General features: G+C 44.8%; 1 protein-coding gene across 1 annotated transcript in view; it reads left to right on the top strand.

Moving 5' to 3' along the window:
* The window catches only part of arpp21 (cAMP-regulated phosphoprotein, 21), a gene marked incomplete at its 3' end in the record, with an annotated part of 39,255 nt that extends 27,305 nt beyond the window's left edge, over positions 1-11,950 (top strand). The window contains 3 exon segments of the mRNA XM_084312041.1: positions 4,596-4,695; positions 11,166-11,245; positions 11,759-11,950. Of these exon segments, the coding sequence (XP_084168167.1) occupies positions 4,596-4,695; positions 11,166-11,245; positions 11,759-11,950 (372 nt within the window).
* Positions 11,951-25,626: the final 13,676 nt, after the last annotated feature.

The raw sequence follows: 25,626 nt of genomic DNA, 5'->3' as shown, positions 1-25,626 counted from the left end.
ACCAGAGGAGGGCGCTGTGCCGGGGGCCACTCCCGCGAGCACATTGTCAGCAGCAAACATTAATGGGAGCCATGCGGGTTGCATGAACCGGTTGAGTCAAACAGGTGGCGCAGCCACGAGACCCCATCTCGCTCGACGTGTAATCAACAGTAAATGCATCCCGGTGGCAATGATCAAAAACATGGCCGGGAGCTGGTATATCGCGCAGAAGTTATAAGCGTGGCAGAAATATCCGAAACAGAATAGAATAGGTCCCGCTCCTTCCGAAACGTTAACAGTTAGCAACCTAGCCCGTGGCTATAGTCGTGCAACAGTACAACAGTCATATACAACATACTTGTCCCCCTCCTCCCCTTATGTCAGATAGCGAGAGAAAAATAAAAAGATAACTTTCCAGGCGAGGCCTAATGTCAAGTATTCATCCATACTCACATATGTAATAAGATATCAAATGCGACCCCTTTCTGTGTGATAGCCGTAGCAGTATGCTAACGGTCCATCGCTACTACCACGTCAGGATCTGATGAGGCCGGTGTCGGGTCCGCGTTCAGCTCCGGTGGAGCCAGCGTCGGGTCCACGTCTCGCCCCGGTGAAGCTGGTGTCGGGTCCGCGTCTCGCCCCGGTGGAGCCAGCGTCATGCCCGCGTCTCGCCCTGGTGAAGCCGGTGTCGGGTCCGCGTCTCGCCCTGGTGGAGCCAGCGTCAGGCCCGCGTCTCGCCCTGGTGAAGCCGGTGTCGGGTCCGTGTCTCGCCCTGGCGAAACCGGTGTCGAGGTCCCTCTGGGCCGGGTCCTCAGGAAGTCCACGGCGTCCTTGGGCGATGGTAGATGCAGCCTGCCCTCCTTGGTTCGGATGATTAGCCTCGCAGGGAACTGGAGCGATGGTTTAAATCCGCGCTTGTACAGGGGCCTCATGACATCTCGGTATTGTGATCGTTGCTCGACCACCTCGGGGGGATAATCTTCGAAGATAGAGACTGGTTTCCCTCTGTATGTCAGATTCCCTCTCCTCTTGCGAGCTTCCAGGATAATAGTCTCTTTGATCTTGTAGTGATGTAAGCGGGCAATTACGGCCCTAGGCCTGGAGCCTGGTGCTGGTCTGGTCTGGGTGGTGTAGCGAGGACATCTTTCCCCATGATTTCCACCAGGACCTCCGCGAAAAAGACACTGGGACGGTTGCTGTGCAGGGATTCGTCCAGGCCCAGGATGCGTATGTTAGAACGCCGACTACGTGATTCAACATCAATTAGCTTGTTTCTTAGCTTGTCGATGACTATATCCTGAGCTGTGCATCTTACTTCCAGCTCCGCCATCCTATCCGACCACCTATCCATGCCGCCCTCCACGGAGGTCAAGCGTTGGGTATGGTCTGCGATCTCCTGCTGGAAGCCGTCGAGTCTAGACTCGAGCGAGGCAGCAAACATTCTGAACTCCGTGGTGAAGGCCTGTTTGAGCTCCTCCATTAGCTTAGCCATGGTAGCCCCATCCACAGGGGCGGCCTCGCTTCTCAAGACTCGTGCAGTCATCACGCTCGTTATTCTTTTCCTTTTTGGGTCGAATAGTACAGTCTTAGATACGGATGTTGTATATTAGTGGTTCAATCATCTTGAAAATAAAAAAAGGCTTTTTAAAGTAAAATAAAAGTTCGGGAGCGGCAGCGTGGCTCAGAGACGTTCACATCCTTCCGACCCGGAACCGGAACCGGATGTATTTGCTTAACGGAGCGCCCGGATTGTGTTTCATTCGAGTATAAATTGAAGCGTCTTTATGCGTGGATTGTGGATGTGAATTACGACAAATCTGAATCTGTGGATTGTTGAATTGTATCACTGTCACTCACACGTTATTGTGATATTGTAACTGGGATTAAAATGTCTGAGGAGATGCGCTGTTTGACGGATTTGATGACGTGGACGTGACTTGAGAAAATGAATGAGCAATTGCAAGCCTTTGACGTTTTGATGAATGAATTTGAGAAAATGCATTTATCTGTTCAAGCACTGTTATCTGATGATGAACATGACTGGTGTCACTGGTATCAATTCAATGCATGTATGGATGATGTCCTAAACCTAAACCTAAAACCTGATTAATAGTGAAACTGTATAGCCTCCAAGCCTCTCTGACACATTATTTCGGGGGTCGCGCCTTGAAAACTTTGGGAACCATGTATTTATATAGTACATGATACCTAAGCACATACAGTACAGATATCCTCATAAGTATATATTAATTCGTATCAATTAGATACTATTTTTTTTTTAGATACGCTTGTTTTTATCTACTTATTCTGAATGAGTTGAACTAATTATTTTCGCTACGAAGATCTCATTCGATTATTCATTCCATTAAGCCTACTGCCAGCATTTAAAGAAAAAGAGGGACTATTAGATCCAATCACCAAATGCACCTTGACCATATGGAACAGAGTAGTAAAAACACACAAATTGGAGAAGCAGTCAGGGGTTCTGAGATGGGTAGCACATGACAAGAGATTCAAACCAGGGAGGTTAGACCATGGATTCAGAAGGTGGGAGAGGGGGGGGGGGGCAACAGCGATATCAGCGATATGCAAAATGATAGAGAAGGGGGAAATGCAGACACTACAAAAATTAAAGGAGAAATTTGGACTAGAAAACAGGGACCACTTCAGATATCTACAGGTTAGAGACTACTACAACAAAGAAATAAGGGGGGCCAAAGACGAAGAACAGAATGGAATAATCAAGATGATAGTATGGGCATACGAAGGGGGGCAAGGAAGAGTAATATCAGCAATATACCGGGCTATAATGAACAGCAAGGGACACACAACCGATTACATAAGGGAGAAATGGGAGAGAGAACTAGAGATAGAAATAACAGGGAAGGAATGGGGGAACATATGCGAGGTGCAACATTCAACAACAGGATCGAGGATATGGAAAGAGTTTGGATGGAAAAACATAATCAGATTCTTTATAACCCCAGAGCTGAAGGGAAAATATGCACCAACACAAAGAGCATGCTGGAGGATGTGTGGGAAGGAGGGGGCAAATCACACGCACATATTCTGGGGATGTCAGAAGCTGAAGGGGTATTGGGAGGAGATAGGGGAGGCAATGATCAGAATATTAGGATACGGGTTACCACAAACAGGACTGGTGCTTTACTTAGGAGACCTGACACACGAGGGAATACAAGGGGGGGACAAATATTTAATAAAGATAATGTTGATAGCGGCCAGAAAAGCAATAACAAGACTGTGGTACAAAGAAGACCCACCGACAATAGCACAATGGGTAGGAATAGTGGAAGAGATACAGGATATGGAGAGGATAACACACATGCTGAGGTTACAGGAAGAGAAATTTGGAGAAAGATGGGGAAAGTGGGAGGATTACAAGGGGAACGAAAACGACATCACAGAGGAAGAACCAAATACATCACAAGAGGGCGAAGGGTAAAGGAGGAAAGAGGTTCAAAGAGGGTCTCTGAACCCATGTCACACACTTAATGTTTTACAATTGTTTTATGTTTTTTTAAGTCAGTATTTTTTTTTTTCGTCTTTTGGGCATTACATTTTTTCTTTATTATTTATGTCTGTTTAATAGTGTTGTTGATGTTATTGTATATGTTGTGTTGTTTGTCTCAATAAAATTTAAGTTTAAAAAAAAAAAGCCTACTGCCAGCAGGCACATTTAAAGAAATATAATCTGATTGATTGGGGTAATGAGGGACTTAAAATTAGCCTATAGATTATGCATTTAACTTGTCGGCGAGGCTATTGAGCCGTACTGTATTGTACCCATTCTGCAATCTGTTAATAAAGTTTTCAATCAATCAATCAATGCTGTTAGAAAATCAGGATTTCTGCGATCGACACCTGTTGTCTTTTCAGATGAGGCGGCCACGCGCAATTATCATTTTTTTTTATCTACTTTTTCTCCCCATTTTTCTATTTTTCTCCCATCCCAATTTTATATTATCCAATTCTTCCCTCCCCTGTCTCGAACGTTGCTATACCATGCCTCCCACTGGTCGGCTGCAATGTGGACGAAGTCTTGCATCACATGTCCCCTCCGGTACACAAGAAGGCAGCCGTCGCATCTTTTCACCTGTACAGCGCGATCTCTCAGTGGCGAGGAGTAACGCGTGGGAGGCCCGCGCTGCCCCCGATACTTCCTGATTCTGCTGTACAGGCGCACCAACCGACCTGTAGGAGTTGCTGTCCACAACGTCCGATCCCCACCCACCGGCTTTCCCACCCCCTAATACTGCCAATTGTATTAGTATGAACGACCAGCCAAGCCGGAAGCAACGCAGAGAGCTGGGCTCGAACCCAGCATCTCCTGCGTTAGTGGCGAACGCCTTGCCCACTGCGCCACTTAGCCGCCCCGTGCGCAATTATCCTGAGTATCGAGTCTGGTTCGAATGAACGAGACTGAATCAGCGTTCGAGGAACAGGGAAAGCCTGGATTCAAACATCGGGTTAATTGAATCTGGATAATGGGACTTTTGATCGACTTAGTTGAACCAGGTACGGGGAATAGGGCCCTGCTCTTCTCTCTAGATGTTTGTTATTTCATCACATGTCTCTATGTTCTCTTGTCTCTCCAGATGCCTGTGTATTACTACTCCAGTCAGTATCCTACCTCAGCTCCTCAGCCATGCAGACCTCTGTCACCCGCCCAGCACAGCCAAGCAGCGCCACCTACAGGTACAACCCACTGATGTGTGGTTGTGTGTGTGCATGGTATGGTATGGTACCTTTTGGTGAAGTGTGTGACAGGAAGGCTCAGAGGGACACCTATTCACAATCCGCCCCCCCCCCCCCCCCCCTCCCCGACCCCGACATGCTCAGTCATGGACAGAATGGTGAACTAGGACCAAACGATGATTTTCCCTGGTTCAGGTTTTGACTTTTTATCCACAATAGGAAGAGAGGCTTTTAGACGTTAAATAATCATTATTTTACAAGACAAAAAAGAGCTCTATACCAAATATTATAAACATCGATGGCTGAAACACAAAACCTCCTATCTGCATCATTTCAGATTTTCTGATTTCACTTTGGATGATGAGAAACCTCCTATCTGCACCTATTCAGTCTGTCTGCAAGATATTTTACAAAAGCCAAAAGCAAGGCGGTTAGGTGGTCGAGCGGAGATTGCGTTCGTCACCAGCCCCGGAGCTGTGAGCTTGGTTCGCCTGTTCGAATCCAGCTCACAGCTCCGGGGTTGTCACCAGCTTGGCTGGCCGTCTGCACTGATACAATTGGCTGTATCAGAGGGTGGGAGAAGCTGGCGGGGTGGGTCCGGGTCGTTGTAAACAGCGACTCCTACAGTTCGGTCGGGGCGCCTGCTAAGCGCGGATTGGACGTGAGGGGGATAGTGTGGTCCTCCCACACGCTACGCCCTCTCAATGAGAATCCGCGCTGCCAGGTGAAAAGAAGCGGTGATTGGCTGGACGTGTGTCGGAGGAAGCACGTGGTAGCCTCCACTCTCCCAAATGATCTGACTGTGGGGGGTAAAGCGCAGCGACCAGGAAGGGACTGGGAATTGGCATACGACTAACATTGGGATGGGAGAAAATCGGAGGAAAATGGAGGGGGAAAAAGACAAAAAAAAAAAAAAAAAAGCCAAAAGCAGTGTATTGTATTAGGTATCCTTTAAAAAAAAAAAGCAGTCTGAGGGCGGCTGAGTGGCGCAGTGGGCAAGGCGCTCGCCACTAACGCAGGAGATGCTGGTATTGAGCCCAGCTCTCGGCGTTGCTACCGGCTTGGCCGGCCGTCATACTAACACAATTGGCAGTGTTAGAGGGTGGGAAAGCCGGTGGGTGGGGATTGGACGTTGTGGACAGCGACCCCTACAGGTCGGTTGGGTGACGCCGGTACGGCGGAAACAGGAAGTAGCGGGGGCAGTGTGAGCCTCCCACGCGTTACTCCTCGCCACTGAGAGATTGCGCTGCTGCGGTGAAAAGATGCGGCGGCTGCCACCTCGTGTACCGGAGGGGACACGTGATGCAAGGCTTCTATCCTCACTACAGCCGACCAGTGGGAGGCATAGTCTAGCAACGTTCGAGACAGGGGAGGGAAGAATTGGAAATACGAAATTGGGATGGGAGAAAGAAAAAGAGAAAATGAGGAGAAAAAGTGGATAAAAATAAATAAAAGAGCAGTCTGCAAGAAAACAACACGTTTTTAAAGTTTTCTCAAAAAGTTACATTTTCAGATAGGAGGTTTTGCATTTCAGCCATCGATAGGGTCATATATTTCTCTGTGTTCATTGAGAACCACTGATAGGGGACTAAACCACTGATAGGGGACTAAACCACTGATAGGGGACTAAACCTAAACCAGTTTTCAAAAATATTAGAAAAACTCTTCAACAACAGACTAGATAAATTCATTGATAAACATAATTTACTCACCGATAGCCAGTATGGATTCAGAACACACCGGTCAACATCACTAGCGTTAATAGAACTCATTGAAAAAATCACAAATCACAAAAAAAACATGTAGCTGGAGTATTCATTGACCTAAAAAAAGCATTTGATACTATTAATCATGATATATTAATCAGGAAATTGGAGAGATATGGGATCAGGGGGGTAGTATTGGACTTGGTGAGAAGCTATCTAAATAAAAGACAACAATTTGTGACAATGAGAGATTATAAATCTGAATGTTTGGACATTGCTTGTGGTGTCCCCCAGGGGCCAGTGTTGGGTCCAAAACTGTTCATCTTGTACATTAACGAGATAAGTAAAGTATCCAATATATTTAAATGTATTTTATTTGCGGATGACACTAATCTTTTTTTTTCTGGTGAGAATGTCCAGCAGCTTTTAGAGGTCATCACATCTGAAATGAAGAAATTGAAGGAATGGTTTGATAGAAACAAATTATCATTGAACTTGAGCAAAACAAAAATTATGTTGTTTGGAAACTGTAGATTGGATACTCAGGTACAAGTTAAAATAAATGATGTGATTATTGAAAGATATATAAATTCCTAGGTGTAATAATAGACCATAAAATCTGTTGGAAACCTCACATAAAACATGTCCAATCTAAACTCTCACGAAGCATTTCAGTAAAGTAAAGCACATTCTGGATAGAAAATCACTCTACATTCTCTACTGTTCACTAGTTTTACCATATTTAAATTACTGTGCTGAAGTCTGGGGAAACAATTATAAGTCTACACTACAACCACTTTTTATACTCCAAAAAAGGGCCATAAGGATAGTTCACATTGCAGGTTATCGTGATCACACTAACATATTGTTTTTGGAGTCAAAGACATTGAAGTTAAATGATCTTGTGGAATTTAAAACGGCACAATTAATGTATAAAGCAAAAAGTCATGCACTTCCAAGAAACATTCAAGAATTGTTCTTTGATAGGGAGGGGGGTTATAATCTGAGGGGAGAACACAATTTAAAAGTGCTAAACGTACGCACTACCATGAGAAAACACTGCATCTCGATATGTGGAGTGAAACTGTGGAACAGTCTAAATGTGGTGCTAAAGCAATGTCCAAACATGAGACAATTCAAACTGATGTATAAGGAAATTATGTTCACAAGGTACAGGGATGAGGAAGGGACTTGATATTCACGGGTGTTTACATTTTTATTTTGTTTTCTATTTTATTTCTTTCATGTTTTACATATATAGTTTTTGTTTTTTGTTTTGCATATATATATATTTTCTTTTCTTTTCTTTTTTATGTTTTAAAATAGTACACTAATTTGAGTAGTGGAAAAGGGGTAGGATTAAATAAGTGTATACTTCTTCCTACTCCTTTTCGAACATGTAGATTGAGTTGTTTTGCTTTTTGTTATTGTTTGTTTGTATTCATTGCATGTTCGAAATAAAGATTTCAAATCAAATCAAATCAAACCACTGATAGGGCACTAAACCACTGATAGGGCACTAAACCACTGATAGGGCACTAAACCACTGATATGGGACTGAACCACTGATAGGGCACTAAACCACTGATAGGGCACTAAACCACTGTAGGGGACTGAACCACTGATAGGGCACTAAACCACTGATAGGGCACTAAACCACTGATAGGGCACTAAACCACTGATAGGGCACTAAACCACTGATATGGGACTGAACCACTGATAGGGCACTAAACCACTGATAGGGCACTAAACCACTGATATGGGACTGAACCACTGATAGGGCACTAAACCACTGATAGGGGACTAAACCACTGATATAGCACTAAACCACTGATAGGGCACTAAACCACTGATATGGGACTGAACCACTGATAGGGGACTAAACCACTGATATGGGACTAAACCACTGATATGGGACTGAACCACTGATAGGGCACTAAACCACTGATAGGGCACTAAACCACTGATATGGGACTGAACCACTGATAGGGCACTAAACCACTGATAGGGGACTAAACCACTGATAGGGCACTAAACCACTGATAGGGCACTAAACCACTGATATGGGACTGAACCACTGATAGGGGACTAAACCACTGATATGGGACTAAACCACTGATAGGGCACTAAACCACTGATATGGGACTAAACCACTGATAGGGGACTAAACCACTGATATGGGACTGAACCACTGATAGGGCACTAAACCACTGATAGGGCACTAAACCACTGATGGGGCACTAAACCACTGATAGGGGACTAAACCACTGATATGGGACTGAACCACTGATAGGGCACTAAACCACTGATAGGGCACTAAACCACTGATAGGGCACTAAACCACTGAACCACTGATAGGGCACTAAACCACTGATAGGGCACTAAACCACTGAACCACTGATAGGGCACTAAACCACTGATAGGGCACTAAACCACTGATGGGGCACTAAACCACTGATAGGGGACTAAACCACTGATATGGGACTGAACCACTGATAGGGCACTAAACCACTGATAGGGCACTAAACCACTGATAGGGCACTAAACCACTGAACCACTGATAGGGCACTAAACCACTGAACCACTGATAGGGCACTAAACCACTGATATGGGACTGAACCACTGATAGGGCACTAAACCACTGATAGGGCACTAAACCACTGATAGGGCACTAAACCACTGATAGGGCACTAAACCCATGTGGCTCCGGCCGTGGGGGAGGGGGCCGTTACACTGTCAGAGATGTGATTCTCAGGGTCTCACAGTGAACCGGTCTCTTCTTCTGCTGCTTCTGCTCATCAGAGACTTACCTTAACCTAATCTTACCTTACCTTACCTTACCTTAACCTAATCTTACCTTACCTTACCTTAACCTAATCTTACCTTACCTTACCTTAACCTAATCTTACCTTACCTTACCTTAACCTAATCTTACCTTACCTTACCTTAACCTAATCTTACCTTACCTTACCTTAACCTAATCTTACCTTACCTTACCTTACCTTACCTTACCTTACCTACCTACAGTACCTACCATGTCTGTCTGCCTGCCTGGCTATCTCAAAGGGAGAGAGAGAGACAGGATGAAAAGAAAGAAAGAAAGAAAGAAAGAAAGAAAGAAAGAAAGAAAGAAAGAAAGAAAGAAAGAAAGAAAGAAAGAAAGAAAGAAAGAAAGAAAGAAAGAAAGAAAGAAAGAAAGAAAGAAAGTAGGGCTGTACCGAATGTCATTTCTTAACATTTGAACTGCCTGCCTGGCTATCTCAAAGGGAGAGAGAGAGACAGGATGAAAAGAAAGAAAGAAAGAAAGAAAGAGAGAAAGAAAGAAAGAAAGAAAGAAAGAAAGAAAGAAAGAAAGAAAGAAAGAAAGAAAGAAAGAAAGAAAGAAAGTAGGGCTGTACCGAATGTCATTTCTTAACATTTGAAGCTTCTATTGAAGTATTCGAACGAAGCTTCGAATGTCTGTAATCATATTTTATGACATAATCATTTTTTTTTTTTTTAATAAATAATATCCTCAAACTAAATCCTCAATTTGAATAAAGTGATAAATCTGATTAAATTAGTATTTTTTTTTATTAAATAAACTTTCTTTAATGAATATAACTCATCAGTTTCGTCAACATAAATAATCCAATAAGGGCACGGTTGGTACGAAAGTGATGGTGACGTCTTGATGGAGCGCCGAGTGCTTTTTTTTTTATCCTTAAGTCATTGCTAGGTAAGCTGCCCTTATATATCTCTAGACTTCTGTCCTTTTATACTTGCTTTTTTAATACCAGACGAGCAGCAAATGGGATGCTTTTAAATGTTTCTTTGATGCAGTCAGACTTGGTAAAGCTGCATTCTCCCACTATGCTCCCTTTTTATGGAATACGCTGCAAGTAAAACTTTGTCTAGAGGCACTTCCTACTGTGAATGCTTTTAAAGGTATGCTACGATTAGCCCTTTATGAAACATGTAACTGTTTTACCTGATGCTATTGCTGATCTGATTATGCTCCTTGCCACAAATGGCCTTCTGTATTTATATTTGAATTGTATGTTTTTTGTGTAATGCCCTGTTTTATGTTGAAACTTGTTGTGTGCCGTGTTGGTCAGGACTCCCTGGAAGAAGAGATCTTGTATCTCAATGGGACATTCCTGGATAAATAAAGAATAAATAAATAAAAAAAATCATAAAGAAAATAAAAAATAAGTGCCAAGCGGATGCAGACAGGCTACATCATTTATGATAAATATTTAATTTAAATTTTTATGACGAGTCATATACTATAATAGTATCTTTATCTGCAACTGTGAAGAAAACCCCCATTTGAATAGACATATATTACATATTTTTCTTTTTCTTTTTTTTTTATTAAAAATTCGAATGTTGATTTAGAATTGGAACGTCAACATTATGAACGAAGCTTCGAACTATTTGGTACAGCCCTATTATGTAGTGTAATTGACACAATCAAACAGTGTCTTTTTTTAAGAGATTGTAAAATCAATTGACGAACATCATATTCAAGCCTTGTTTCAGGTCAGATTACAGTAGACTGAGTAGAGAATGTTGTTGCAAATCATGTCATGTTGTTCACACGGTCCTCACTGTACAGATATGCTTTTTACTTCAACATGTTACTGTTCAATAAAGTAAATCAGAGCAGTGCTGATAAATAATCCATGGTGTGTGTGTGTGTGTGTGTGTGTGTGTGTGTGTGTGTGTGTGTGTGTGTGTGTGTGTGTGTGTGTGTGTGTGTGTGTGTGTGTGTGTCAGTAGTTTACCCTCCTCAGAGCCAAACACAACCTATGCTGGGGAGCTACCCCCCCCTCTCCAACCATCAGTGTGGCCTGGTCCAGGTACTATAGATACGATACTTATAAATACATGTTTATCTTGTCTCTTCATTTGTATTCATGTTCTCGCATGGTGTGTGAATGAAATAACGATTTTCATGTTTGACCAAAACTCTCTCTCTTTCTTTGTCTATCTCTCTCGCTCTCTTTGTCTATCTCTCTCTCTTTGTCTATCTCTCTTTCTTTGTCTCTCTCTATCTCTCTCTCTATCTGTGTCTCTCTCTTTGTCTATCTCTCTCTTTGTCTATCTCTCTCTCTTTACTCTCTCTCTTTGTCTATCTCTCTATCTCTCTTTGTCTATCTCTGTGTGTGTCTCTCTCTCTCTATCTCTTTATTTGTCTCTCTCTCCCCCTCTGTGTCTCTCTCTCCCTGTGTCTCTCTCCCTCTCCCTCTGTCTCTCTCTCTCTCTATCTCTCTCTCTCCCCCCCCTCTTTCTCTATCTCTCTATCTCTCTCTCTCCCCCCCTCTCTCTCTATCTCTCTCTCTCTCTCTCTCCCCCCCCCCCCTCCTCTCCAGGGAGGTGTGTCTGTCTCCTATCCTCAGAGTGCCGTCCTGCCTGCAGTGGGGGGTGAGGGCGGGTACTGCTGCATGGTGGCCCCTCCCTGTAGCCAGGGCCCCGTGCCCCCCCCACCGCCCCCCCTCCACAGCGCCTGTCACCCTGGCGGCTGTGCCAACCTCAGTGCCCAGGCCTGGGGCGTGCAATACTGACCCACACGCTGTAAAATATCATATGTCTGAACTTGTTCTTTCAGGTAACCTTGCTGCATTGGATTTAGACAATCTGAAACATTAACCCTTTCACCACCACACTACAGAAGGTTAACCTTTCACCACCACACTACAGAAGGTTAACCTTTCACCACCACACTACAGAAGGTTAACCTTTCACTACCACACTACAGACGGTTAACCGTCTGTAGTGTGGTAGTGAAAGGGTTAACCTTCTGTAGTGTGCTGGTGAAAGGGTTTACCCTTTGCCGTGTGGCAGTGAATGGGTTAACCTTCTGTAGTGTGGTTGTGAAAGGGTTAAGATCATGTGGTTCCTATTTGGTTGATTCAACAACAACAACAGCTAGGTTACTTGAAAAAATATATATTTGTGATTTTCTTTTGTTTATTTATTTATTTATTTTTTACAGTGCATGATCATGTCAGTGGGCGGATTGAAGCGACGTTGTTCCCAAAGACTTGAACACCTGTTCGCACCAGAGCTGTCAATCACCAGAGCTGTCAATCAGCCCAAACAGCAGTTTATCTGCTGACGATAGAGCGGTTAACCCTTTCTGAGGTGAACGTCATCACACCTGTGACGTCCTTAACACTTTGATTGCCCAACCCGAGTTTTCTCGGGTTTACCCCCCGCGGGTTGAATGCCCACTCACGAGAATTCTCGTATTTTCTCGTTTTTTTTTAAATTAGCGATCTGAAATCATATTTCATCAACCGAGTCTACCGCTGGAAATTCAACCACTCCAGGCGCTCAGATGTGAAAAAAGCGCCCCCTATCGTCTCCCAGATGGTAATTCACCCTTTTGGATTGAACTCAATGATAATGAATGAGAAAAAAAATCCCTGACTCCACATTTTACTTCTCACTCACGCAGCCGGGGTCGATCAGCTCCACTAGTGAGCCCCAGAGCAGTGGGATTATGTGTTTTTACATTATACACAGTGAATCAATAAAAGGATCGATTTTTTTCGAATGCCGATCAGGAATTGGAATAATCCATTTGGATACCATCTGATCTCAGGTAAGGAATCTATGTTACCATATATAAGAGATATAAGCTTTTATGTGATTATGTGATATCGCTGATTGACTGTGCGAGCGGTCAGGAAATAGGAGAATAGATTTTCAGCTTGCGGTCAGAGCGTGCATGCGTACACATATACTATCGATAATCTAGCGTTTATTTGAAAACGATTCATGACATGGCCGAAAAATGACAACGTTCTAGAATATTCCAGTAAAAGCCGGTAAAAAGTAATTAAGCTTGGGCAGTGAAAGTGTTAACGACGACGTCATCAAAATGGTCACTGGTCTAGAAGTTCTAGAATGGACCTGTGTCAAACCCCGCCCCTCTTTTCCCGATCCTCTGATCACAACTGGGTCAGAGGGAAGCAACAGTTGTGATTATGGCTGAGACCACTTATCGATTAATTGATAACTGCGTGAAATCGATAAGTGGCATCACTTATTGATTTTTTTGCATGTGTAATGTTTTAAAAAAAAAAAAATACTTTATACTATACTAAAATACTAGGTCTTGTGGCATGTTTTAGTTAAAACATCCCCATTTCATGTAAATTCTGTTGAATTGCAACTCTGCACTGTGCATTCAATAATCAGTGCACTCCTCCATCACATCCAGAGACCACCGACTATAACATGAGAAGGATCACTGTGGTCGTTTTGAATGGGGAAATCTGTAACACTAAAGATGGCGGCAATGACAAAGAATTGCTGCAAAATAAACATAAATTTGTTGTTTAAATAATATATAATTAAAATAATTATTAAAATAAAAAGAATACTTTTTTTTAATACTAATAAAAATATCGATATTTATCGATAATTTGGTCCAGATTTATCGATTCTTCCAAATGGCATATCGTCTCAGCCTTAGTTGTGATTGGAGGATCAGGAAAAGAGGGCGGGGTTTGAGATCAATTGTAGCTTGGGACCCAGAACGGGTTGCATTCTTGCCCCCGCACGACAAGAGTTCTGGGCTGAACCGCTCTCTACTGTGAAGGGACTCGAACACATGCATGCAACACATCAGGGTCAGGGGTCAATTCAGTTTCATTTCAATCCATTCAAAACGTACAGAAACCTCAGTCTGTTGGCTAGTAACCCTGTTAACCCTTTCACTACCACACCACAGAAGGTTAACCCCTTCACTGCCACACGTGCAGTGAAAGGGTTCACCTTCTGTAGTATTGTCACAGTGAAAGGGTTAACCATTTGGTAGTGAAAGGGTTAACAGGTCTGATAGGGAAGTGAACTTGTGCCAAAGGTTTTTAATTTTAAAATGTTTTATTCGTTTTGAAGATAATCCACTTCTTGAATTGACCAATCAGAACACTGCCCCCCCCCCCCCCCCCAGTATAGACCAGCATGATAGGCCTTCCTCACAGCACCTCCCCCCTCAGTCACACACACACACTGTACCAAAGCTATTATAGTATATACCAGAGCTGCTGTATTGATGCACAATTTATACATATATATATATATATATATAAATATATATATACCAAATAGAGTTTTGTATTGATATAAAATAAAAATGATATATTCTGTTTTATTGAAATTAAATGTGTGAAAATAATAAATTACTGTGACTAGATTGAAGGGTCACATTTTTACACCATCTGTTGTCGTTGTGTTTCTCCTACATATGATGATGATGATGATGATGATGATGATGATGATGATGATGATGATGATGGTGGTGATGAGGATGATGATGATGGTGGTGATGAGGATGATGATAGTGATGGTGGTGATGAGGATGATGATAGTGATGATGATGATGGTGGCGATGATGATGATGATAGTGATGATGATGATGATGGTAGTGATGATGATGATGATATCTGACCACAATATCATCTTTTTCTCCAGAAAACTGTCAAAGAATCGTGTCTGTAAGCCAGTCAGGCCCCCTCATACGACTTTATTTCATTCCTAAAAACCAACAACAAAACCTCATGGCAGCTTTGGAGGCAGTCGAATGGAATGATGTTATTAATTGTGACGACATTGACACCGGCTGTGATATCTGAGGTAACGCAATTCTTATCCAGGAGAGGGAGACAAAGTAAAGGCAAAGGCCAATGAATGAATGAATGAATGAATGAATGAATGAATGAATGAATGAAAACTTTATTTAACAGATTGCAGAATGGGTACAATACAGTACGGCTCAATACATACAATTGTTAAGGGGATGCAGACCTGAGAAAGACGTTTGTCTTGTTTCCATCAGGGTCCCCCATTTTCAATTCATATAGACATTTATGACATACACAACATACATGACATTTAATCTCTCCCCTGGCTTGACATCAAGTGTGAAGGAGCGAGACCAGCTACTCAAACAGTGTTTGAAATCGGGTCTGGCTACTGACACAGAGATTCACACTCAAGAAATCAGGTTATACAATCCCTAAGAAAAGCCAAAGCTAGATTTTACATTAGTGTCATTGAAAGCGCCAGAGGTAATTGTAAAAGGATCTGGAAATACATCAATAAGCTGACCACCAATGCCTTAGAATTACATGTCAGCAATGTCCTGGTTAGTGAGCCTCACACTCTAGCTAAGCTAACTCATTAAATGACTACTTTCTAGACTCAGTAACTGACATTACTCAGCGTTTTGAAGTCTCAATCATCAAGACCAATCAGAGATGACATCCCTGTCTTTATGCTAAAACAAATCACCAGAGCTGAAGTGTCTAAAATCATCAGGTCGCTAAAATGCTCCAAAGCTAAAGACGTGTTAGCTTTATTAAAACTAACATGAAGTCACTCTTGGAACCGATTACACATCTGGTCAACCTTTCAATCACAGCAGGTTCTGTTCCATCCTCTTGGAAGATAGCCACAGTGACGCCTATTTTTAAATCCGGTGAAAAGACAGATATGGAAAACTACAGACCAATTAGCCTCCTCCCAGTAGCAGAAAAATGGATTGTCAGGCTAATCATTGAACACCTCGACAAAGGTAATACTTCATTACATTGGTTTTGATAGTCTATAAGTGAGCTGGATGCAATCCTACCTGGAGGGGAGAGAACAGATGGTGGAGGTAAACGGTACCTTATCCCCCCCCCCCCCCCCTCAGCCCTGCTGGTCTCTGACAAGAACAAGTTACAGTTTAAAAAAAAAAACCTCAGCTCTGAACTCGGCAGAATCTGCACCTGGCTCGCTGATAATAAACTATCATTACACCTGGGTAAAACAGAGTCCATTCTCTTCGGTTCAAATAACAAACCTCAAAGGCGCTAAAAACTAAATTACAAACATCACAAAACAAACTGGTCAGACTACTGCTTGACCTTACTCCTAGAACCCACCTCACCCCTGCCCACTTTGACAACCTAGGATGGCTTAGAGTAGACGACAGAGTACAGCAACTTGCAATGGGCCTGGTCTACAAGATACACTACTACACGACTAAGGTACCCATGTACATGTCAAAATACTTCCCAAAGGTCAGTGAATACAACGACCACAACACCAGAGGGAGCTACAAATCATGTTAAACCCAGATTCGTCTCAAACAAGGGACTAAACACGTTTCGCAATTATGCCACATCAATGTGGAACGCCCTACCCACAGTGGTAAAGGAATGTGAATCACTACCCACTTTCAAAACCACTCTCAAAGAGCACCTACAGGAGACTGCAATTCGAAACTGGCCCCTGTAAATGTCCTAACCCAACCCTCTCCCTCCAATGTACAGTAAATGTCCTAATGTCTAATGTCTAAATGTAAATGTCTATACTGAACACTGTGACCTCATTTTCTACTTCTAATTTACATGCTATACTATGTTATTTGATACTATCTTGTCTAGCACAGTCTCTGGAGCGTAACAGCATTTTGTATGAAAGTATTCTGTACTTCTGTATGACAACTATTAAAGAAACTTGAACTTGAAACTTAACCCAATAATACACGAGACCCTCTTCTTGGGACCAAGTAAGGTTTGGTGGATAATCCAATGTACAGTTTCCACCCCACCTACCCAACCTCCTCCAATGTACAGTTTCTTCGTCAAATGTATATACTCTCTTTTTTAGACTCTTTTTGTATCACAAACAGTACTGTATTTGTAAATCTGGTATATATCATCATAAATGTATAGATGTAGCAGTACTGACTATCTGTATGTCATGTATGTCATATATGTTATGATGAATTGAAAATGGGGGACCCTGATGTAAACAAGACGAATGTCTTTCTCTGGTCTGCATCCCCTTAACAATGCTCCTGGATGTGAATCACTGTGTTGTTGCTGTTTTTTGGACCTCAAAAAGGCAATCATCAGGTTTTATTATCCAAGCTAACTCACTTTAACTTTTCTGCTGAAGCAATTGACTGGTTCAAATCATACTTATCAAATAGGACTCAGTGTGTTTGTGTTGACGGTGTCAAATCGCCTTTCCGCATATCCCCAGTTGGGGTCCCACAAGGATCCATACTTGGGCCTCTGCTTTTTTCTTTGTACATAAATGATCTACCTGAAGTATGCCAGGGGGTCCACATCCAGATGTATGCTGATGATGTGGTAATTTTTACACATGGAAAAAAGCAATCTGAGGCGTCCTTGACCTTGACATCTGTGCTGACGAGTATAGAAAGCTGGTTATTCGGTTCATGTCTTCTGTTGAACACCAAGAAAACTCTATGATATTTTCCAAAGGCCAATCATCATGCAAAGTTTGGGGTCATCCCTATGTTCCCCGGGTCCAATGTTCCCCGATTGATTGATTGCAAATTTTATTAATTTTTATTATTTTATTAATGATTAATGTCCGCCTTGTTTCGAACTGGTTAAGCTTAGGCCCTCTTTCGAAGTTGGTTAAGGTTAGAGTTTGGAATCAGGGCTGGTGGTCTGACTATCTATCGCTACCGGGGAACATAGGACCCGGGGAACATGGGACCCGGGGGAACATAGACATGCTCCCCAAAGTTCCAATGTGTTTCTGGGAGGGGAGCAGCTTGAACTGGTAGAACAGTTCAAATACCTCTGTGTCATTTTAGATCCGACACTCACCTTCAAAAAACATGTTAAGAAAATTGCAAATACCATCAGATTCAACCTACAGAACAAAAGAGCCCCCAAGGTCCTAGACAAAAAGTTTTCTTAGTTTTTCTAATTTCAAGTCATTCAAACAGGTCTGTATGATTTATTTATCTTTTTATCATTTATCATTTATTTATTCGTACATGGAATTACCACAGTCCAACAGTACATATTCATATAATTCACCAAATACCATGGCCGAAAGGAACAGGAAGAAGAAAATATCGTATATATACCTGCCCCTACACACACACAACACACCGATAGACATATTGTGTAAAACCAAACAGAATATACCCATTTTGCAGAAAAATGGAAACATCAACACAACCAAATTAAATCAACATAAATAAACCCATTTTGTGTATCTATCAGTCAAACTACATATTTAGGTTAATTCATTTACACACACACACACACACACACACGCGCACACACACACACACACACACACACACACACACACACACACACACACACACACACACACACACACACACACACACACAGGGCCGGACTGGGGAAATAATTCATACCGGGAGATATAGCGCGAAATATAGCCCCAGTCAGGCCACTTTTTAAGCGGGGGGTCTGGGGGTCCCCGACCAGGAAACTTTTTGTTACAAAGACTTAATTTAAGTCTTTAATCTCACCGGTTCCACATATCTTTTTTACGCACAATTATTGTTATGTTTGAAGTCTCACGGTGTTCCATTAAGGATACCAATTGCACACCACAGATACCAAATTTTTTTCTATGAAAGAGAGACATCGAGAGGTTTTGTATAAAATTTTTATCATCAATTACTAACGGCCTCGTATGAAACCCTCCACCTAGACTCTATTTGAAGGAGGGATATACCAGACCTGGAAATAGATTTTGAGTGGCAAGAAGCCTGGGCAAATGTTCGACTTGCATCAAGGAACCCGGACCATCAACAAATCAATCTTAACTATATCCATAGGACATACTTGACTCCTATAAGACTGAACAGAATGGGTCTTAAACAAGACTCCAAATGCTCCTTATGTACAAATGGGGACGAGGGGACATTTATGCACATGTACTGGGACTGCCCACCAGTTAAGATATTCTGGAAAGAAGTGACCCAGCAATTATCAAATCTCTTAATTCTGAATATACCTGTACACCCCTCTGTATTACTGCTGAATGATGTTTTTGAGTATGCAGTACATCCACAGCTAAAGAGATTGGTTTTATCTGGTATTACAGTGGCTAAAAAACTGATAGCATCACGATGGATTCAACCGGAAAAAATTTGCCGAAAGGTCTGGATTCTTACATATCTCGATGTGATTTATCTAGAAATATCTACAGCAAGAATTTTGGGTCTCAATGAATCCAAATTGACAATGTGGTTAGAAGTGGTGGAGAGAATAAAAGCTAGCATATAATGGTAGTGTCTGGTTAAGAGCGAATGATAATGGATGGATTATCCATTGGGGGGTCCAGGGTGGGGGGTGCGAGCAAGAGCATATGTGTGTAGGGGAATAGATAGCAGGTATTAGGGGCATATCTTGTATAAGACATTTATTTAAACAGTGATTTAATTTGATGTGCACTGTTAACAATGCTTGTATATCTAATCGTGTGTTGTCATGTTTGTTTGTGTGTTTGTTTAAAAATAATACAAAAAAAATACAAAAAAAAATACTTAATTTCCTGCATTCTGGTGAATTTTAGTGCATGTGAATCACAAACTAATGAGCCAACAATTGCTTAGTACAATGTACTGTTATGAACCTCAAATAAAACTGTTGTGGCAATGCTACTCTCTCCACCTTCAAAAAGAAAAAAGCAAGAGCACAACATATTTTTCTATTTACTATTATAATAGTTAACCACTTTCTCCACCTATTCAAACAGAGCAAGAGCACAATACCATATTCACTTTACTGATGCACATAGCCCTTTACACAAACATTAAATAACAGACATGTCATTACAATACTATAATAACAGTAGCCACTGCCAGAATAGTGACACATGTATCGCGTGTGGTGAGCACACGCATGCATGCACAACGAAGACAGAAGATTGCATTGTCTCAATCATTTTAACTATAAAATGAGCTCAAAGTATGAGCTCACTGACTGAAATTTCCAACAAAAAGCATCAATTGTCAAATAAAATGTATCACATTAACTAGACTAGATGTTTTTGAGGAAATTAGAAAGGGAACAACAACTTAACCCTTGTGTCTGATCAGAATCTTATTTTTTTGATAACTTTGCAGCGATTATGTTTGTAGCCAATATATGTGGCAAAGGTGTGTAATCGGTAGGTTATGTAGATAACCTAGTTATATTAGTATTGGCTGAGCGTTCCGCTCTGAGCCGTATGAGATATTCTATATTCTATGATACCTATTGTATCCCCTTACGAACAAAAATTACATGCACCACACCTGTATGGGGCTCCGCCCCCATGGTGGCACCGCCCATATAGCAGTGACGGTAGTCACCACACACCCTTCCTCGCCAAAAACCCGTCCCAGGAAAAAGATTCCTCAAGAGGGAACTCAGGGCCGCGCAGAGCGGAACGCTCAGCCAATACTAATATAACTAGGTTATCTACATAACCTACCGCTATATGCCGTATTTGCTATCGCGTTCCGCTCTGAGCCGTATGAGATATGGGGAAGAGCGGACGCGAAGCCCGACAAATGTACCCCCTGAGGACCCGTAAGCCCACATCAAGGGGTGCGGGGAGCCCTGTCACCCCACCCGCCCTACTGAAGAGGGGGCGCAGTCAACTCCACCTGAATGCGAACAAGACGGAAACTAGAACCCCTTGAACACACCGTACAGGCGGAACCACGTGTGACTCAGCACACTGTGGCCCATACCCATACACTCCCGCTACCCGACCAAAGGACGGGAAGCAGGCAAGGCCACAGACCCCAGAACCGCCTGGGAGACAGAACCCCCGGTCATGTCCATGAGGTAAAACCTAACAAAGGGGCCCGGGGAGGACCAAGAAGCCGCAGCACAAATGTCCTCCACCGAGGCCCCACCCAGGAGGGCGGCAGAGGCAGCCACCCCACGAGTGGAGTGCGCCCTGACGCCCCCAGGGGGATCCTGCCCAGCCAACGTGTAGCAGAGGGCAATACCCGCGCACAACCAACAAGCCAGACGCCGCGTCGACAGCGCCTTACCAGCATGAGCCCCACCGTAACAGACAAAAAGCTGATCGGTAACCCTGAAGCCCTGAGTACGGCTGAGGTAAAACCCCAAAGCACGGACCGGACATGACAGGTGAAGGCCCGCATCCAACTCACTAGCGTGAGGAGGAGGACGAAAAGCCTGAACCACAATATCCCGGGAGCGGAAAGAACTCCGGATATTCTTAGGCACGAAAGCAGGATTAGGTCGCAGAGTGGCACCGCAATCGGTCCGAAAAGACAGGCACTCTGGACGTACCGAGAGAGCACAGAGCTCACCTACGCGTTTAGCGGAAGTGACAGCCAGTAGGAACGCGGTCTTGAAGGAAAGCCGGCCCAAAGACGCCTGCTCGAGCGGCTCAAACGGAGCCAAGGACAACCGACCGAGGACCAACTGAAGATCCCAACTCGGAGCCAAGGAGCGTTGCACCGGCTTAACGCGTCGAGCGCCAAGCAGGAAACGCTTCACAAGAGGGTGGCTGAACAAAACAGTCCCCTCAAAACCCTCATGATAAGAGGATATAGCTACCGCATAGACCCTCACTGTCGAAGCCGACAGCCCATCAAGAAGAGACTGGAGATAACTCAGAACAGCATCCAGGGGACAGGAGACTGGGTCCCAGCCCCCCCCCCCCTTACACCACTCTTTGAACGCACGCCACCTGCCCGCGTAAACCGCGACAGTGGAGGGAGCAAACGCACGCCGAATGGTATCAACCACAGAAGGCTCCATCCCCTCCAGACTCACCCCCCCACCAGCCACACCATCAGGGGCTGACCCAACACCGGAGGGCGGACAAACACCCCGTTGTGCTGAGAGAGGGCCGTCTCCGACCACGGAATGACCCAAGGAGGAGCGATCAGAAGCTGGATCAAGGCCGGGAACCATACCGCCATGCCCCGGTCCGGCGCGACCAGGATCACCGTCCTGCGCTCCCTCCGTATCCGCTCCAACAGCTGACTCAACAGCTGTACCGGAGGGAAGACGTACAGAAGACCGGGCGGCCACTGAAACGTCGAGAAGGCATCTACCCCCAAGGGGGGGCGATCCGCTCGACTGAGCGAGAACCACAAGGGGCACTTGTGAGAACGTCGGCACGCAAACAGATCCACCGAGGCCTCCCCGAACCGATCCCAAATCTGCCTGACTATGTCGGAGCGGAGTTCCCACCCGTCGTGAGGAAGACCGCCCGAGACATCACATCCGCCCCCACATTCTCCGTACCAGGAACGTGGAGCGCCGTCAGACTGCGCAGCCTGCGGGATGCCCATAGCAGCAGTTCGCGCGCCGCCCGGAGCAGGCGGGCGGAACGAGTCCCACCCTGCCTGTTGATATACGCCGCCGCCGTCACATTGTCCGTCCTGACCAAAACGTGCCTGCCCACCACAAAATGGTGGAGCCGTTGAAGGACCAGAAGAACCGCCTTCAACTCCAACACATTGATATGCAGGACAGCTGGATCGGCATGACCCGTCCAGCTGCCCCCCACTGCATGAGACCGAAGCACCCCTCCCCAACCCGTGAGAGAAGCGTCGGTGAAGACTGTGACGTGTGAGCTCCTGCCGCCCATGGGGACCCCAACGGAGAGGATACCCAGCCTCCCCCAATGGACGAGGTCCCCCCATATCGACAAAGGAACCGTCAACCATTTCCTCTTGTCCCTCACTGGATCCAGTCTCAAAGAGACAAACCACCTCTGTATCCTCCTCATAAAGAGGAGGCCAAGAGGAACCACCACGTGAGCAGCCGACATAAGGCCCAGCAGACGCATCACCTGCAGCGCCGTAACCGTCCCTCCCGGACGGAAACCCCTGAGTGCGTGACGGAGAGACCCCCGACGCTGCACCAAGAGGGTTGCAATCATGGGCCTTGACCTCAAGGTCAAGCCCAAGTACTCCACCTGTTGACTGGGAAGAGGGGTACTCTTCTTCCAATTCACAGCAAAACCCAGGCTGGTGAGGAATTCCACCACCAGCCTGGTATGAGACCTGGCAACCTCCTCCGAACGACTGAGGAGTAGCATGTCGTCGAGATAGAATAGAACTCGTATCCCCCGATGACGTAAAGGCTCCAGTGCAGCCGCCACGCACTTGGTGAATGTGCGGGGAGCCAGAGAATACCCGAACGGCATTCTGTGGTACTCATACGCTACGCCCTGAAACAGGAACCGCAGGAACTGCCTGTGAGGAGGGAAAATAGGAACGTGAAAATACGCGTCCTTCAGGTCTATGGAGGTGAACCAGTCCCCCCTCCTGACAGCAAGCAGAAGGAGTCTGACGGTCAACATTCTGAACGGTCTCGCTACAATCAACCGATTGAACGCGGACAGATCCAGTATAGGTCTGACCCCCCCTGTTTTCTTGGGCACCAGAAAATAACGGGAGTAGACGCCTGACATTGCATCCTCGCTCGGGACCACAACGACGGCCTGCTTCGCCAACAGAGATTGGATCTCGTCGGCCAGGGCTGTCACCGCGTCTGACCCTGACAATAGGGTCGGTACCAAACCTGAGAACGGAGGATGGGGCTGTGCGAACTGCAAAACCAGCCCCGCCTCTAACGTTCTCTGCAACCACCGATCCAGACGGCATTCCTGTCGCCATATGTGAACATAATCCCACAGCGCACCCGCCGTCAACTGACGCTGGGCCGCAAGGAACCGTAGATAGTTGGCCCGGTCCCCCCCGTCGTGCAAAACACCCAAGGGAGGACCCCGACAGAAAGGGCCGGTTTGATACGGGAGGAGCTGTCACCAAACTTGTGGACACATACTCGCCCCCTGAACACCCCACCAGCGTATGCTGAGGAGTCGTTCCGCAGCTAGACACGCAAGGCATGAGGACCCCATGGGCTCCCACACGCCGAAGCCCTGCAGTGATATTGCTACCACTTACATCACGCCGAGACCGTGCCCCCACCTCTGGCTGCACAGCGTGAGACGGTGTAGGACCCCGATCAAAAACCGCCTGCGCCTCCACAGAACGCCCAAAAAGACTATCTGTGGAAAAAGGAGTCATGAGGAGAGAAAACCTATCCTCTTCCCCAAGAGGAGACTGCTCCAACCAAACATGCCTAACAACTAAAGTTGATAGCATCCGAATCCTCCCCGCAGTTATAGCTTGCGACTGAGTCAAGATCTCTATAACACCACAAACATGAATCATGTTTACAATGTCGGTCTGACCCAAAGACCCACAACCCGACGCCATCTTGGATAGGAAAGTAGCCAGCTGAGCCACAACACTGGCCGCCGCTAAATGCCATCCTGCAGCAGCATACCATTCATCCGTCCATACTGCCACCCTCCGAGCCGACATGCTATCAAGCATCGGCCGGGCGGAACACCGTTCATCCCCGCCTGGGCACAGGAAAAAAGCTACCTGACTGCTTAGCCAAGGTACCCCCGGCCTGCACCCCGTTGTCAGCCCCTTCACCCGTAAAAAAGGTAAATAAAGCTCAGCAAACCCCCCCACATCCACCACCGACTGACCTTCATCAATGAAGCTGGTAAGAGGAGGGAAGAGCGGAAACCCGCGGCGGGGATTACTAGACATTCCAGCGTCAACATCAGTGTTAGCAGAAAAAACAGTAGTAGCATTAGTGTTAACAGCATGTTCCAGGATCGCCAAGACATCGCCCACGACAGTGGAACGATCGCCAAGCCGCCCCGGCCCCGGTGCTGAAACATACTCCACAGCACGACTAACACCGACATCGATGCCTACTGACACAGACCTCACCTTTGTACAAGCCGACCCGTTAGCCAAACCTTGTACGCTGCCCCCCGGTCCGTCGCCGTCAGCCGAGGAACCACCAGCACAGGTCTGCGTCGTCGAAACAAGCTCCGGAGAATCCAGAGAAACACAATCCTCCGGTAAGCCCTCAATATTACGAATCTTCTTTAATCTTTTCATCCTACTAGTTTATCGTACGGTGCACGCATCCGAGTACGCTGGGACGAAAATAGAGGAAGGGTGTGTGGTGACTACCGTCACTGCTATATGGGCGGTGCCACCATGGGGGCGGAGCCCCATACAGGTGTGGTGCATGTAATTTTTGTTCGTAAGGGGATACAATAGGTATCATAGAATATAGAATATCTCATAACCTATACGGCATATAACTTTGAATTATCTTGGAATTATTTTGACTTTCTCTTTCATAAATTGTTTAGTCAACTTCAGCCCCGATAATAACCACCACATATTGTTTTTTGTAATGTCAGATTTAACAACTCCTTTCAGAAAAGTGGGAGTATTTCATTTTTAATCTGAAGTTGAATAAAATATTTATGGAAAAGAAAGTGGGAAATTATTTCAACATATAATCTTTTTATGCCGTTTTTCAATTTAGTCCCCTAATATGGTAAGAGTATAACA

This window comes from Notolepis coatsorum, assembly GCF_963971535.1.
Source record: "Notolepis coatsorum genome assembly, chromosome: 4".
Lineage (NCBI taxonomy): Eukaryota > Metazoa > Chordata > Actinopteri > Aulopiformes > Paralepididae > Notolepis > Notolepis coatsorum.
Note: the sequence above shows the minus strand (reverse complement) of the source record. Positions and strands in the feature narration are given on the sequence as shown.